Source organism: Rhinoraja longicauda, chromosome 42 (assembly GCF_053455715.1).
Source record: "Rhinoraja longicauda isolate Sanriku21f chromosome 42, sRhiLon1.1, whole genome shotgun sequence".
In the NCBI taxonomy this organism is placed as follows: Eukaryota; Metazoa; Chordata; class Chondrichthyes; order Rajiformes; family Arhynchobatidae; genus Rhinoraja; species Rhinoraja longicauda.
The window spans coordinates 3277823-3292048 of record NC_135994.1 but is presented as its reverse complement, the minus strand read 5'-3'; the positions used below and the strand labels follow the sequence as shown (position 1 = coordinate 3292048).

Here is a 14226-nt window from a genome sequence, read left to right as displayed (position 1 = left end):
CTTGACTTGACAACTCTCTGACTGAAAAAGTTTTTCCTCATCTCCGTTCTAAATGGCCTACCCCTTATTCTTAAACTGTGGCCCCTTGTTCTGGACTCCCCCAACATTGAGAACATGTTTCCTGCCTCTAACGTGTCCAACCCCTTAATAATCTTATATGTTTCGATAAGATCTCCTCTCATCCTTCTAAATTCCAGTGTATACAAGCCTAGTCGCTCCAGTCTTTCAACATATGATAGTCCCGCCATTCCGGGAATTAACCTAGTAAACCTACGCTGCACGCCCTCAATAGCAAGAAGCAGCGTGTTATGGCAGTTTATGGGGTAGCCATGATCAGAGAACAAAAAATGTTTGGAGACTAATGTTATTTTGATAAAGTAGATAAATTAAAATTATAACCACATCCAGACAAATCAGCAACCACAGAATTAAGGTTATTTGTAAAAAGCTTTTTGAAGTGTTGAAAGGCATAACAGCTGATTTCTGCATAGCAGGCCCTCATAAACTGTGATAAATGACTGACTTGCCAATTTTTATTGGGGAGAGAAAGAGTTAAGGACTAGAAAAGTGAGAAAACAAGCATGTTTGAGGTTGTAGAGACGGGTGGAGTGGAGAGAACAGAAGGGGGTGGCTGTGTGAGGATGCTGACCAAAGTTGTCCAAGTCCTTACTTTAGAAACCAACAGACCTTTGTTTCAATCGATAGTACTCCAGCTTATCTCTGTATCATGTTGTTCCAGCTGCGGGATCTTCAACCAATTCTTTCTTTGCCAAACAGGCCAAGTGCCAACTGAAAAACGAGAAGCCCCCAGGAGCAGATGTAGTTCTAAAATTGGACAGAGAGGAATCCAGTTACCATCCTGCCACCCCATCTTCCACATCTGGAGAAAGGAGCCCTCCTCCACTTTGAAAAGAAGAACAAATTATTATTTACATGGAGTGTGTGTGACTTCAAAACCTCGTGCAAAAGAATCTGGAACATGAAGAATAAAATGTTAGCACGCAGGAAGGGTAAGTGAAGGTGCGTGCAGGTAGAGTGGTAATGAATGGTCTGTTGTGTAGAAAGGAACTGCAGATGCTGGATTCAACCGAAGATAGACACAAAAAGCTGGAGTAACTCAGCGGGTCTGTTGGCCTCTTGGAACGGATGGGGAGTACAACAACGGGGGTGTTTAGATGCAACTTTAATGCAGGGCTTGGTCAGATCACACAGGAGTAAGTACTGTGTGCAATGTTGGACCTGCTTGCATTGGGGGCGTTGCAGGGAGAGCTTCACTGGGTTGATTCTTGGGATGAACGGTTTCGCACACAGTCGAAACTCGTTGGTTTAGAAGATTTAGGGGTGATTTTTTTATTGAAACACGCGAGATTCTGGAGGGTTAGAGGGGATGCATCGATGGCACATTCTCTCCCCAGACTGCCTTTGGGACGGAATCATTGAAAACGTTCAAGGTGAAGGTTAACCAGTATGCTTAAAATGGGGCATAAACCCAAGTCTGCTGGTTCTTTGCAGCGGACGGTGTTACAGCGAGTGTAGAAATAGCACCGAGGGACGAATGAGAAATTGCCTTTGCAACAAGAAATCACACATGAAATTGGGCGGTGCTTCCAGAAAACAGAGACTGCCGGGATAGTTAGTGGACGAGCACAATTTCATGCTAATTTAGTGGGGGTTGTTTAGTCTGGTTGTGTTTCAAGTTGTCTTTCTGCACTCGCTCGATCAGGATGAGCAGAACCGGACTCTTTCTCTTGATCCTTGGCTCCCTGTGCGGGTTTTCCAGGCAGGATGAGAAAGTGCAGGAACTTAAAGTGGAAGTGTTGGTGAGCAGATCCCCTTTTACAAGCCGTTCTCCGGGGACATTTAGCTTTCGCTACAACAATGTGTGTTGACCGCTACAAATATCTCTGTCTCTTCATTTGCAAATGTGTGTGTTTTAATAAACAGCTGAAACCAGAGGGATGCCCTGAGCTGTCGAAATTCGGGGACACTCTTCACATCCACTACACTGTAAGAGACTTAAACTTGCTTGACTTTTTTTTGCTTTACAAAGTCTGCAACTTGAAAATTCGAATTGTTTGAAACTTAACACGGGAAATGTTACTCCACGCGTGGACCCGGTGGGGGGGGGGGGGGGGGGGGGTCTGGTTGTACTAACACGTCAGCAGATAGGGGATTGAGAGAGAGTCTATTTCCACTTGGAAAGCGACCACGCTTGGGGGAGGGAGTTGTTGGAGTGGAGAAATGGCAATGATTTATGAACGAGAGGATGTGGCAAGCGGACACGTCAGTGGATGAAACTCAAACACGTGGACTTCCCATTCCCTTCTCTCCTGAGATGCTGCCTGACCTGCTGAGTTACTCCAGCATTTTGTGAATAAATACCTTCGATCTGTACCAGCATCTGCAGTTATTTCCTTATACTCCCCCTTCACTAATCAGTTTCTGCTGGAGTTCAGTCCTTCATCTCCAAACAGGTGAATTCATTTTAAAGTAGCGTGTGATGCAATATTCCATCTACTTTAACTAAAACATTCCATCTACTTTAACTAGAAGCAAACTAACAAACTCGTCATGAGGAATTCTGGGGTTAATTAGCTCATGCCTTTTAAAAATTCTGCATTTACGTTACTCAAGTTATATGTGTTTACGTAATGTAAATAAGAACGCGGATATAAATAACACGCAGAAATTCGACGCAAAGTGAATACATTTATTTACAGAAGAAAGCAAACTGTGGAGCAAAGAAAGGCAGCTCAGAAATGGCAACGAACTGAACATATTAAGTAGTTGTTTATTCACAAAATGCTGGAGTAACTCAGCAGGTCAGGCAGCATCTCAGGAGTGATGGGATGGGTGATGTTTCGGGTCGAGACCCTTCTTCAGACTGCGGACACGTCAGTGGACAATAGATAATAGGTGCAGGAGGAGGCCATTCGGCCCTTCGAGCCAGCACCGCCATTCAATGTGATCATGGCTGATCATTCTCAATCAGTACCCCGTTCCTGCCTTCTCCCCATACCCCCTGACTCCGCTATCCTTAAGAGCTCGAATGCATTCAGAGAATTGGCCTCCACTGCCTTCTGAGGCAGAGAATTCCACAGATTCACAACTCTGACTGAAAAAGTTTTTCCTCATCTTAGTTCTAAATGGCCTACCCCTTATTCGTAAACTGTGGCCCCTTGTTCTGGACTCCCTCAACATTGGGAACATGTTTCCTGCCTCTAACGTGTCCAACCCCTTAATAATCTTATACGTTTCGATAAGATCTCCTCTCATCCTTCTAAATTCCAGTGTATACAAGCCTAGTCGCTCCAATCTTTCAACATATGAAAGTCCCGCCATTCCGGGAATTAACCTAGTAAACCTACGCTGCACGCCCTCAATAGCAAGAACATCCTTCCTCAAATTTGGAAACCAAAACTGCACACAGTATTCCAGGTGCGGTCTCACTAGGGCCCTGTACAACTGCAGAAGGACCTCTTTGCTCCTATACTCAACTCCTCTTGTTATGAAGGCCAACATTCCATTGGCTTTCTTCACTGCCTGCTGTACCTGCATGCTTCCTTTCAGTAACTGATGCACTAGGACACCCAGATCTCGTTGTACGTCCCCTGTTCCTAACTTGACACCATTCAGATAATACTCTGCCTTCCTATTCTTACCACCAAAGTGGATAACCTCACATTAAACTGCACCCATGGATCTGAAACGCCACCCATTCCTTCTCTCCTGAGATGCTGCCTGACCTGCTGAGTTACTCCAGCATTTTGTGAATAAATACCTTCGATTTGTACCAGCATCTGCAGTTATTTTCTTACATATTAAGTAGTTGGGGAGCTTCCTTTAATGTCGACACCGGCGGATGGAAAAATAACTTGAAGGCATGATGAATCACTCGATGAATGTTGCAGAGATAGGGAAGGATAACACTTGAGAAACTTGGCCTCTAGAATTACAACGGTGACCACACGTCAGACGAAAATTTCATTTGCTGTAAATTGCTTTGGGCATTCTGGGTTGCAAATAAAAAATGCTTAAGAAATGCTTTTACATCAATTGTAAATCAAAGCAAACCATCGCACCAGATCTGTCGTGTCCGTCCCACTTCATAGAAACATAGAAAATAGGTGCAGGAGTAGGCCATTCGGCCCTTCAAGCCTGCACCGCCATTCAATATGATCATGGCTGATCATCCAACTCAGTAACCCGTACCTGCCTTCTCTCCATACCCCCTGATCCCTTTAGCCACAAGGGCCAAATCTAACTCCCTCTTAAATATAGCCAATGAACTGGCCTCAACTACCTTCTGTGGCAGAGAATTCCACAGATTCACCACTCTCTGTGTGAAAAAAAACGTTCTCATCTCGGTCCTAAAAGACTTCCCCCATATCATTAAACTGTGACCCCTTGTTCTGGACTTCCCCAACATCGGGAACAATCTTCCTGCATCTAGCCTGTCCAACCCCTTAAGAATTTTGTAAGTTTCTATAAGATCTTCTAAATTCCAGTGAGCTATTCAATCCTTCAGCCACTTTAAATAAGGGGAAGTTAAATTTATTTATATATATATTGGTCAGCTATGTCCTTTGAACAGAAAGTGCTGGAGGAACTCAGCGGGTCAGGTAGCATCTGTGGAGGGAATGGATAGATGACGTTTTAGGTCGGGACCATTCTTCAGTTACTGGCGCACTTTGGGTTTTGCTCAAGATTCCAGCATCTGCACTTCCTTGTGTCTCCCAGTACACTATTACCCTTTGTTGTAGTTCACATTGTGAAATGTTGCTAGCCACCGCAGGTATAAGTGATAGTTAAGTGTGTATTTGCAATTTCTTGACAGTTATTTTGTGCCTTTGGATATTCAATATCACTCTAAACTGTCAAATGTCAATTTCATGTGTTTGAAATAAAATCACTGTAAAATGCTGCAATTGGTATGTTAAATGATATAGAATATTAAATCTGGATTGGACTGGGGGATCTTCTGGAAATCCCCATTTTGCTGGCAATTGTGATGCTCCCTAGTTTGTTGATGGAGGAATAATTGAATGTAATGTTAGATGTTCGAGGTGACTGCTTGTAGCATTGCTGAATAATTATGCCAAAACCCCATACACGTGCTTTCTTTCTGCTCTGTTTCTTAGGGCAAGTTGGAAGACGGGACGTTGTTTGACAATTCTTTGATCCGGGATCCTTTGGCGGTAGAACTGGGCAAAAAACAGGTTATTCCAGGTAAAATGTGACATTCTGATGCTGGAATGAAACCATACTGAAGAATTGCCTCCTAAACACAATTACAAAGATCGATTCAAGATGATCATTTGCCCCTTTCAATACTATAAATATGACACCCATGAAAGTAATTTTTGACTTCAATCCATAAACACAAATCTTCATTGAGGTGTGATTGCGACCAAGAGGTTCATTGTGATTCAGGTATTTTAATTCAGTTCCAATTCATAACCATTAGTGGAAGTGTGCTTCAAAATAATTTGAACCTGATTTTATTTTTGCTCGTAGGTTTGGAACAAGGTCTTCTTGACATGTGTGTTGGGTAAGTTGATTTGATTGCATCACCGGTGCTACTTAAAGCTTCACTTGGACTTGAACTGTGGTTGATGTGAAACGCAAATAAAACGACAGATGCTGGAAAACTGAAATCGAAAATGCGGGGAAAGTCAAGGTTATATCCGTAGAAAGCCAATGTTTCAGGCCACTGATGATGGGTTTCTAACCTGAAACAGTAACTGTTTCCCTCTCTTTCATCAGCACTCTCTGCTTTTATGTTGTTGATGTTAGTTTTAAAGTCGGTGACTTTAATAAGCATCACCAACCCTCCAGCAATTTTCGCCTGTGCATGTTCTTCACGAGATCATGAACAATTCATATCTGTCAGTATGTTTTGCTTCAGCTTTGCCCCAGAGTCAATCCCATTTCTGGCCTGGTTTCCATCCCTCTCAAACTTAAAAGCAATGGTCCCAGCACCACTTCTTCTTCTTCTTGCGTTTGAGGCAGCAGAAGTTATGAAGCTTTGGTGGTAAGAACAGGAAGGCAGAGTATTATCTGAATGGTGTCAAGTTAGGAAAAGGGGACGTACGACGAGATCTGGGTGTCCTAGTGCATCAGTCACTGAAAGGAAGCATGCAGGTACAGCAGGCAGTGAAGAAAGCCAATGGAATGTTGGCCTTCATAACAAGAGGAGTTGAGTATAGGAGCAAAGAGGTCCTTCTGCAGTTGTACAGGGCCCTGGTGAGACCGCACCTGGAGTACTGTGTGCAGTTTTGGTCTCCAAATTTGAGGAAGGATATTCTTGCTATTGAGGGCGTGCAGCGTAGGTTTACTAGGTTAATTCCCAGAATGGCGTGACTGTCATATGTTGAAAGACTGGAGCGACTAGGCTTGTATACACTGGAATTTAGAAGGATGAGAGGAGATCTTATCGGAACGTATAAGATTATTAAGGGGTTGGACATGTTAGAGGCAGGAAACATGTTCCCAATGTTGGGGGAGTCCAGAACAAGGGACCACAGTTTAAGAATAAGGGGTAGGCCATTTAGAACTGAGATGAGGAAAAACTTTTTCAGTCAGAGAGTTGTGAATCTGTGGAATTCTCTGCCTCAGAAGGCAGTGGAGGCCAATTCTCTGAATGCATTCAAGAGAGAGCTAGATAAAGCTCTTAGGGATAGCGGAGTCAGGGGGTATGGGGAGAAGGCGGGAACGGGGTACTGATTGAGAATGATCAGCCATGATCACATTGAATGGCGGTGCTGGCTCGAAGGGCCGAATGGCCTCCTCCTGCACCTATTGTCTATTGTCTAAATTAATCACCTGAATTGGCTGTGGAAGTTTGCTGACTGCTGTTGGTGGGAGGAAGTGACTTCCTAAAACGGAAACCTGAATATCATCAACTGTTTCTCGAAGTGTTGAAAGTTTACATGCCATCCATAATTTCTGCAAAGGCCTCACTTCCTGTCAGACTTTCCCTGTTTGGAAAGACACACTTTCTGGAGCCCCGAAACCATATCATAGAAAATCGGCAAGCTTCTCTTTGTAAGAAGCAGAAATTGGAGTATTTTGGGGATGTGGCGTTGATATTGTATGGATGGCCAACCATCACTCAGTCACAAATGTGATATTGCTCAAATAATCCAGGATATTAACTTATAATATATGTTGTTTATTATGCAAAGATTAATTAGAATTTAGTTTACACACACAGTGCAGTAATGATCATTGATGATATGTTCTATAATATATAATTATCATACAGTGTAAACAATTTCTAAATATTTGGAGTTTCAGGCAGTTTATGACATTCTGGCCCACACTCTCTCCAGGAAAAGTGACACATTGCAGAAATGTGCTTTGAATTTCCCTTTTCAAGCCCAACTGAGGCTAACTCGACTCGCCTTTTTAATGCCATTCACCAGGGCATTTGTTTTTGTTAGTAATAAGCCAAAGTTACCGACTGAGCAATAGTAATCTATCAGATACTGGAATGATTAGCAGATAATATAGTAAGAAAATAATGATGTTCCTGCAGAAAAACTAATAAGTGTATTTATTTAGGGAGAAAAGAAAGTTAACCATCCCATCTAACCTGGCGTATGGGAAACGAGGCTTTCCACCGGCAATTCCAGGTTTGTACCCATTTGGTTTTCTGCAGCGCTTTTCAAAGCCACCTCAAATTTAAGTACCACCTTTAATCTCAATGACCGGTAGTATTTATTTCACAATGATAGAAACTGTTATGAGAACCCAAATTAGCATGATTTAAGACTTTTTAACCTAAAATTTGAGAAGTAAATTGAGAAGATAAAAGATTAGATGAGGAAACGTGATTAGGTGGCAAAGCAAATTGGTCTAGTCTTTCTGCACTCAAAATCACTTTTGCATGTTTCTCAGGGAGGCAAGGAGACAGTGAGATTAATTTTGATTTCAATACACGGAGATGTCCAGAGGACAATAGTGCATAGGATGAATAATTCGGAGAAGTGAGAGGAATATTCCAAGCAGTAATCAACAGAGTTGTACAGAAGGTTGCAATTAAGAGAGCTTGGGAGACTGGAGGTTACTGGAAGATCATCTATGAACTAGCAAGTCTTTTTTCGTGATCTACTGCAGAAGTGCGGTCAGGTGCTGGAAGTGCTGCCCAGATAGAGAGAGCATTGTTAAATATTGGGAGAAAAATTAGTGATCTCTTCCAGAAAGTGAGAGCCAAGCTTTATTGAGACCTGAGGGGTTCAACATGAGATTGAACGAGATAGTGAGGCCCAGATGATGGTCAAAATAACGAATTGAATGCTCGGCTTTAGTGTCAGAATCTCCCCCCTTTCAATCCCACTAGTGTTCATGTACCTGCGATTCGGGTGCTGAAATATATTAAACACGGCTGTATATTGAGTTTAGAACTGTTTTCTGCATTTCAGGAGATGCTGCACTGTTATTTGAGACGGAGTTGGTGACATTAGTGAAATCAACATATTGGAAGAAGATGGTGGACAATGTGATCCCAATAGTCTCCCTGCTGCTCATCCCCGGACTTCTGTGTCTAATCAGCTATTACCTCTATTCAAAAGCACACCCCCCGAAAATCTCCAAACGAAAGGCCAAGGAGGAGAAAAGAGGAAAAGCAAAAAAAAATTAAAAAAATTCTGCTGAAATGTAACTTTTGTTTGTATTTTTTTTCAATAGGGTCGCTCTAATCTTTATTCACAGCAGGTTGCCCTCTGATTCTGGTAGTGATATCTGCGCAAAATCACTTTTGCAGGCTATTTATCATCACTACCTTGAGTAATACTCACAAGTTCAGCTTCAGGCAGACATGCAGTGTTCCTTAACTCTACACCGATAAGTGTCAAACATGAACTCCACACAGTTCTACAATGGAGGGGTTTCTTCCCACATGTTGGTCATGCCCTTAACCCTAATCACACAATATTGATAACTTTAAACACCTACTTGATTTTCTTTCACGCAGGAAAACGAATGTCAGTATCACTTTTGTTTTAAATTCTGGTGGTGGTGTTGGTTATCAAGTCACCTACAGATGCACATTCAGATGGAAAGAAAATAGTATTTTCAATCCTGCCATGGTGCCAATCTGTAGAATTCTGAATTATGCACGACCCATTAAAGGCAATTCCCCAACTTGTACCTGCAATGCAGTTCACTCAAAATGATATAGAGTGGGAAGTGGATGTGCAATGTTATAGATAATTTGTCATATCAAACCTCCAATGCAGGAAATGAGCATTATTTTACACAGATTATAAAAACAAAAGAGGAAGTTGGAAAAAGCCTGCTAACTGTATCAGCTTAAACCCAGCCATGGTGTTTGAACTCCTCGTAGAGAAGGAAGCCTTGGGCAATCTCAACCGGGTTCCAAATAGGTGAGAATGCGGGAAGGAAGAAAGCTCATAAATCAACACCCATCAGCATGGAACAGGTCGCCCCGCTCACTAGACTTGGTGACCGCTGCAGTGGGGAGTAAAAACTCGCACCGGTGGAATTGTGTTCTTCAGCATTGCAGTTGTGCAAGCTTGCTGGATTGTTTAACATCCAACCGCGGTATCACTCGTGGACGAGAGGCCTTGATGCTGAGATGTAAACCGGGGAAGTATCGCGTTTCCTCAACTGTGACAGCACAAGCCACTAAATTTAAAAAAGTGGCAAACCTTCGTCAATCAGTCGCGAGGCTCATTTTAGCCCCTCAAGCTGTGTGGGCAGCACGACTGTGGAGGGAGCTATGGACAAGGTTAGGTGTTGATAATAGGATCCCATAGTCTTGCCTCAAGTATTTTTTTATTATTTCAACGGTGACATCTGCCGTGTGAAAACGTCAGACTAAAGGTTAACCACCTGAATAATAAGTTTGCTTCAAGCAATTATCCTCCAGATAGTAACCTATAACACCACAGAGTGTCAGTAAAATAACTAGTCTTGCTATTTTGCTGCCCACTCCCACAACCCCCAGGGTTTTAACGAAGGAGAATCATGCTTATGTATCTCCTCTCCTTTGGGCCAGCCCCCAACAACTCACCCTCATATTCCCCAAAACCACTGCCACTTTGATCTCTGGTCAGTTATCAACAAGCTTCAGGTGGCCACCCCCTTTCCAGCAATTGGGCTACTAATATCCAGTCATCGAGGTCAGAATCAGGCCCTTCCACCTCCCATCAGCTACTCATCTACACTAATCCTATTTACCGGCATTGATCTGTAGCTTTCTGTGTCTTGGCGATCCAAGTGCTCACCAGATACACCTTAAACATTGTGAGACTCGTTGCTTCCCACCACACCCTCAGGCAGCGTGTTCCAAAGTCCAACTGTGCTTTCGGGGGGTGAAAAGAAATCTTCCTTCGATTCCCCCTGAACCTCACTGTAAACCAAAGCGCTGTAATTTAAGACACCGTTATGATGAGGAAAAGTTTCCTATTTATCCCATCTGTCCCCCCTTGTAATTTTGTACACCTCCATCAGGTGTCAGCGTCCTCTGCTCCAAGGAGAGCTAAACCTGCCTTCCCTGCATCACCTCAGCTATTACCTCAGTACACCACTACGCCCAGTCCCACCTCACATCAACTCAGTGGCAAATGCTTGGATTGTTCGCCGTTATTCTTAGTCAGATCTGTCTTGGCCTCCCCATTCGGCAGCTCGACAGGCACTATTTGAAAGGTTAGGGGGGGAAACCTGGAGGAGATTGTTTCCATTCAGTCTGAACCAGAATGAAGGGCCCAGATAGTAAAAGATGATTATGAATTAAAACCAAAAGGAAACCCAGGAACATTTCCTTGCCCAGTGTGCTGGGAATGTGGCAGCCAAGGTGAAGAAGTAATCAAGAGGGGGTTGGATAAGAATATGAATGAGGAAGAAAGAAATGCTGATAAGATTAGACATAGGAGGGTGAAAGAGGCTGGTGTTGAGCATAAACACTGCTGCCGAGTTTTTGAGCTAAAAGGCCCACTCCCACGGTTATAAGTTGGTGACCCATGTGTTATGCTCCATACAGTAGAAATACCCCATTAGTTATTAAAAAATCACCATGGGACAGGATTTGGTCTGGGTCACTTGCATTAAACATGCAATACATGGGCATTGTGCACTGCAAAATTTCACTGTTGAAATCTCTCCATTGTGTGTTTAAAACTCAAGGCCAAATTTCTGCCCCTTATCTGTACATTCACCTTCAGCGATTTGCAAAGATCAAATAAGTAGTTATTTAACTTGATAATTAGGGGGGGGGGGGGGGGAATGGTTAAATGGCCAGATGAGTTAGGCACCAGTCAAAAAATTAAAATAAAAAGACAGACACATTTAGATATGAACTGAAGAGATTGTTAGACTGTGTGGTCAATGATATGTGCCGCTTCGATCACATTGTAAACTGGCTTTGAGGCTACAGATTCTATCACAGGTATATTCATTTTCACATTTGTTTTGTTGTTGATGACAATGAGGGGGTTCAGATTTGATAGGATTTCTTCATTGACGGAGATTCCATCCAAGTACTGCTTGAGGAGTTGCCGAAGATTCCTGTTCTCCTGCAGCAAGCCATGTTTCTCTTGATCTAATACCATCTGGTCTAAGAGAACCTTATTGTAGCGCTTCCAGAAATGCTCCAGGGCCATGTAGTTCATCATCACCTTGAAAGATAAGAGGAAAAAAAATCCCCATTTACCATGCCGTGGAATCTGGGAAGAACAATTACTGTGGCCGATCTGGGAAAACATTTCCCACCTCCAAATCACAATTAAGGTCCTTTGTTTCAGCCAAAATCTCAACAAATTAACGTAAACCGGAGCTCAATCTAAACATTTCACATCATGGTAAAGATATTTTGCAATAGATACTCCAGCAATAATCAGCAAACTTTAGGTTCCGTGTGGTGCAGATGGAGTTTAGTTTGTTTAGAGATACAGCGAGGAAACAGTTCCTTCCTGCATCAACCAGCACATTAACACTATCCTACACACACTAGGGACAATCTTTACCAAGCCAATTAACCGTCAAACCTGTACCTGTACGTCTGGAGTGTGGGAGGAAACCAAAGTTCTCTGAGAAAACCCCGCAGGTCACAGGGAGAACGTACAAACTCCGTGCAGACAGCTCCCGTGGTCGGGATCGAACCCGGGTCTCTTGTGTTCTAAGCGCAGTACGGCAGCAACTCTACTGTGATGGTGCTAACATTTGTTTGAGACATTTAGTCAAGGCCCCATCTGCTCTCTCAGGTAATCTAACGGATCATTCAACCCTATGTGGAAGAAGGCCAGGAGAGTTCACATTGGCACCCTGGTTTATTCCTCGACCAGAATACCTGGGTGTTCCCACGTTTGCTATGCACAGTGTGGTTATTGCATTTTTTACATTACAAGTGTCTACACCAGAAGTTCTTCATGGAAGAGTGTCCTGAAGGTGAAGGGAAAACCCCGGCAGAAAAGGTCAGTCTTTTTCCAATGTACGGTTAATATTCTTGCATGATTTACTATCCAAATATTGTCACATCCCAGAAACAAGGGGATGTTCTACAAATTATTAAGGGGTTGGACACGTTAGAGGCAGGAAACATGTTCCCAATGTTGGGGGAGTCCAGAACAAGGGGCCACAGTTTAAGAATAAGGGGTAGGCCATTTAGAACTGAGATGAGGAAAAACTTTTTCAGTCAGAGAGTTGTGAATCTGTGGAATTCTCTACCTCAGAAGGCAGTGGAGGCCAATTCTCTGAATGCATTCAAGAGCGAGCTGGATAGAGCTCTTAAGGATAGCGGAGTCAGGGGGTATGGGGAGAAGGCAGGAACGGGGTACTGATTGAGAATGATCAGCCATGATCACATTGAATGGCGGTGCTGGCTCGAAGGGCCGAATGGCCTCCTCCTGCACCTATTGTCTATTGTCTAAATTGTCTAAATTAAATGAACCAGATACTCAGATGACCCAATACTCAGATGACCCATGTTCTCTGGAGAGAAACCTCTTTTACACGCACAAGATCCAAACCCTAGAATACCTATCTTCACCAAAATCTTGCCGTTATTCCTTCCATTCCCAGCTGTAAGCATAAACATTAGCTAAGATTTAATCTTCATAGAAGATAAGACGCAAAATGCTGGAGTAACTCAGCGGGACAGGCAGCATCTCTGGAGAAGGAATGGGTGACTGTGGAATTCAGTCTGAAGAAGGGTCTTGACCCAAAATGTCACCCATTCCTTCTCTCCAGAGAGGCTGCCTGTCCTGCTTCAGTCTGAAGAAGGGTCTCGACCCGAAATGTCGCCCATTCCTTCCCTCCAGAGATGCTGCCTGTCCCGTTGTGTTACTCCAGCATTTTGTGTCTATCTTCACTTTAAACCAGCGTCTGCAGTTCTTTCCTACACATTTAAACCTCATCTACCTCCTGCCACGGGCCATCGACATTTCCACAAATCCCAGTGTTCTCATGAGGCACAACGTGCTCACCACCTACCTCAGCGAGCGCCTCACATGGCTTCTTGATCATTACAGCCTGAACCCTTTTCTCTTCATCTGGGGTCAGAGAGCACGCGTAGAATGGAAGAACCTTCTCTTCTTCCGTTTCCAGTTTCCTGCACATCTCTGCCATTTTCAGTATGTGTTCACCCTGGGGAGATCAAAGGTATGACCATTCACTCTGCCAAGAATAACAAAGCCATCAAAATCGACTCCAAAACAATTGCCTTTGGAAGGACTCTAGGTTAATTCCCGGAATGGCGGGACTGTCATATGTTGAAAGACTGGAGCGAGTAGGCTTGTATACACTGGAATTTAGAAGGATAAGAGGAGATCTTATCGAAACCTATAAGATTATTAAGGGGTTGGACACGTTAGAGGCAGGAAACATGTTCCCAATGGTGGGGGAGTCCAGAACAAGGCGCCACAGTTTAAGAATAAGGGGTAGGCCATTTAGAACTGAGATGAGGAAAAACTTTTTCAGTCAGAGAGTTGTGAATCTGTGGAATTCTCTGCCTCAGAAGGCAGTGGAGGCCAATTCTCTGAATGCATTGAAGAGAGAGCTGGATAGAGCTCTTAAGGTTAGCGGAGTCAGGGGATATGGGGAGAGGGCAGGAACGGGGTACTGATTGAGAATGATCAGCCATGATCACATTGAATGGCGGCCATCATCAGCCATGATCACATTGAATGGCGGTGCTGGCTCGAAGGGCCGAATGGCCTCCTCCTGCACCTATTGTCTATTGTCTATTGTCCAAAGCTCATCTAG

At 43.5% G+C, this 14226-nt stretch overlaps 2 protein-coding genes across 3 annotated transcripts in view; one reads left to right on the top strand and one right to left on the bottom strand.

Moving 5' to 3' along the window:
• The first annotated feature begins 1505 nt into the window (after positions 1-1505).
• fkbp11 (FKBP prolyl isomerase 11) lies at positions 1506-8665 on the top strand. 2 transcript variants are annotated; one of them, XM_078431455.1, is made up of 6 exons: positions 1506-1820; positions 1945-2007; positions 5142-5229; positions 5518-5551; positions 7567-7637; positions 8427-8665. In XM_078431455.1, exons 1-6 carry the CDS (start codon positions 1725-1727, stop codon positions 8642-8644), a joined length of 570 nt encoding a protein of 189 aa, XP_078287581.1. In that variant the 5' UTR covers positions 1506-1724; the 3' UTR covers positions 8645-8665. The 2 variants fall into 2 exon arrangements, with proteins under 2 accessions (XP_078287581.1, XP_078287582.1); XM_078431456.1 differs by lacking the exons at positions 1506-1820; positions 1945-2007; positions 5142-5229 and adding an exon at positions 5243-5433.
• The window catches only part of drc2 (dynein regulatory complex subunit 2), a 26758-nt gene continuing 19706 nt past the window's right edge, over positions 7175-14226 (bottom strand). The window contains exons 8-9 of the mRNA XM_078431454.1: positions 13456-13608; positions 7175-11642 (exon numbers count right to left, since the gene is read on the bottom strand). Of these exons, the coding sequence (XP_078287580.1) occupies positions 11337-11642; positions 13456-13608 (459 nt within the window). The 3' untranslated portion in view covers positions 7175-11336. The remainder of the gene's footprint in view (positions 11643-13455; positions 13609-14226) is intronic.

Excerpts from the sequence above, each read along its gene's own strand:
- fkbp11 (XM_078431455.1), top strand. The coding sequence starts at position 1,725 with ATGAGCAGAACCGGACTCTTTCTCTTGATCCTTGGCTCCCTGTGCGGG. Across the intron at positions 1,821-1,944 it reads AACTTAAAGTGGAAGTGTTG|CTGAAACCAGAGGGATGCCC; the intron begins GTGAGCAGATCC and ends TTTAATAAACAG. Across the intron at positions 7,638-8,426 it reads CTTTCCACCGGCAATTCCAG|GAGATGCTGCACTGTTATTT; the intron begins GTTTGTACCCAT and ends TCTGCATTTCAG.